We start from the raw sequence: 2,500 nt of genomic DNA on the forward strand, positions 1-2,500 counted from the left end.
GATGTAACCCATGCTGGCAGTGGCAGGGAGACCACCCAGACCCTGTACTTTCCACACCACGCCCACCCGCAGAACTGTTTGTTGTTAATAAGTCTGTTTGTGAAATTTAGTGCCTTTGCATTCCATAACCAGTTGAACCAGTTCAGATTCAACAATTCAGATTCAACAGTTCAATTGATTTGAATCAATCAACTGATTGATTCAATTGATTATTAAAATCATGTTGATACTTATCCCTGCTGTTAAGAACACAATACTGGGTTTCCTTCTTGGTAAAAGTAATAACAGGATTGTATAGTGGGGAAATGTGTAGAAGGACCATGTGATGGGAAAATCCTGCAAGAATTCCATTAAAGATCACAATGTTCTGTAGTAGCTGCAGGAAAACCTGCCCCCCCCCCCCTACAGCAGAAGGGCTTTGTTACCCAGCTGCCCCAATAGTGTGCTGGTATCGCTCCCTCGTTTTCATACCACTCATCTTCATTTCCCTGAGTAACAGACCGCCATGCCAGCAGAGTTTGCATCTTTGTTTTAAAATTTGCCTACTTACACAAACAGCTGACTATGGCCCCAACTGTAGCCGCCATGTCCCAGTGCTGGCAGGTTCGTGGCTGGCTGGTGGCTGCGAATAGAATAATCAATCTCCTGAAAACTGTGTGCTTCTTCCTCCGATGCCGTTTTTCCTGTTTGACCTGCCGGGGTTACCTAGTGTCTCAAATCCCTGTCATGAAAACACGCTCAAGTTAACATTTTCACTTCAATTTCCAATGTTGCAGTCACCCAAAAGTGAGACTTCTGACCACCGTTTAACTGGCATTACGAAATATTAGTTTATTAATCAATACTGGGCAAAACTTGACTATAAATCTGCTGGCTGCGTTTGGGTATTCTGCTTCATTTCGGCATCTTTAGGAAAAACATTTGTTTTAAATAGTTTACCGACCACATTTATACCTCAGATTTATTCGACTTTATTTTAATTTCTGCTCCGGTTTGGTGGAGGGCGGGGCGTCTGGCGGGGCGGGGCGGGGCGGAGGGACGACACCGTATCGAGGTCGGTCTCGAGGTATACAGCGATAGTCTCGAGCCAGCACCGAGCTGCGCGTTTCGGCGCTCCAGGAGAACAGACGCAAAGTTCCCAAAGTTGCTCTGCAGAACACGAAGGCTAAGGGAAGGTTTTTTAATTCAACCTCTGCTGTCATTTTGTTGCACAAGGTCGATATACTCTGGACGCTTCTGACAGATAACGTGTGATCAGGATCGAGAACAACTACATTTGAAGTTTCAAAAGTGCCATTGCTACGTAGATTCTCCCCGGTATCGATGGCGATGCGCGCAGCTTCCTGGACATTCCCCCCGGTGTTTATCGTTGCTTTTCTCACTGCTCAAGGTAAGTGGAGTCTGGGCTCCGTGGTCTCGGGTGTTTAAAGGCGTGTGTGAACCTGTAACCTAGCTCCTCGTCTCTTCTACTTGCTGCCACTGAGTTTGATGCTGAAAACTTCAAGGGTGTGTTTGTATTGGTGCCATGGTGTTACTAGTGTGACGCATCACCGCCTCCACGATATCCATGCTCACTTATTTAACTTATTTCATTGTGGCAGCGGTTGGAGACGATTACGCGCAGCACGCGCAGGCTCCCCGGCCGATGTGAAGTTGCACTTGGAAAGTCGCGGACTGGATCCGTTTCCCTCTACAGCTGACAGTTTCATTTTCCGCGATCGGTGCTTCAGGGCCGCGCGCTTCCACCCCTAAACATCTGTCGCAAGGCTCATGTGTTTGACCCCTGCTCGCTGTTAGGTTGCATCCACCGAAAGACGCGCAACACCTGTTGCGTCGTGAAGTAAAACATAAGTAGGTTGAGAAAGAGCAGGATGTGTCGGTTGGGGACGACGACGTAAACTGTCTGGCCTGCCAGTGGTTTCTCTGAGCAGAAGGTAAAGTACTGATTGAGCGTCCCGCGAGCTGTCTGGGTGCTCGCTGAGGGGTCCCCCACGCCAGATGTTTACTGCACAATTAAGTGTGTGTTACATTGGAGTCACCTTTAGGTACACAGATCGTGCTCACTTGCATTCCCAGTATGACCCCTGGAAGGAGGGTGAGACCAGGCTGGTTGGATTAAGTTGATACAGTGCCAGGGACTGTCTAGGAGCAGTATGTGGATTTGACAGGCAAATCCAGATGGGGCTTTACTGATTTACATCTTCAGTGTTCGCCGTGCACTCTTATCCAGAGATATTTATGAGTGGCTGTGCCCTGTGTGTTGCTACTATACCCCAGTCCACAGGAGCGCCACTCTAACACACCTTGTGTTGCACACACTGTGTAGCACACATACTGTAGCACACGCTGTGTATCATACACTGTGTAGCACACATACTGTAGCACATCCTGTGTAACATACACTGTGTAGCACATCCTCTGTAGGACACACTGTGCAGGGCACACAGTATAGCACACCCAGTGTAGCACACCCCAGTATAGCACACCCCAGTGTAGCACA

At 48.3% G+C, this 2,500-nt stretch overlaps 2 protein-coding genes across 5 annotated transcripts in view; one reads left to right on the forward strand and one right to left on the reverse strand.

Annotated features, from left to right (window-relative positions):
* LOC113588379 (cadherin-related 23) overlaps nucleotides 1–2,500 on the reverse strand; it is a 35,065-nt gene that overhangs the window by 20,780 nt on the left and 11,785 nt on the right. The window lies entirely within an intron of this gene.
* The window catches only part of vsir (V-set immunoregulatory receptor), an 11,060-nt gene continuing 9,620 nt past the window's right edge, over nucleotides 1,061–2,500 (forward strand). The window contains exon 1 of one of the 2 annotated variants that reach the window (XM_081724392.1): nucleotides 1,061–1,390. In XM_081724392.1, the coding sequence (XP_081580518.1) occupies nucleotides 1,324–1,390 (67 nt within the window). In that variant the 5' untranslated portion in view covers nucleotides 1,061–1,323. The remainder of the gene's footprint in view (nucleotides 1,391–2,500) is intronic. The other variant, XM_027027534.3, reaches the window with a different exon arrangement.

Source organism: Electrophorus electricus, chromosome 12, assembly GCF_041902795.1.
Source record: "Electrophorus electricus isolate QZ-2024a chromosome 12, ASM4190279v1, whole genome shotgun sequence".
NCBI lineage: Eukaryota > Metazoa > Chordata > Actinopteri > Gymnotiformes > Gymnotidae > Electrophorus > Electrophorus electricus.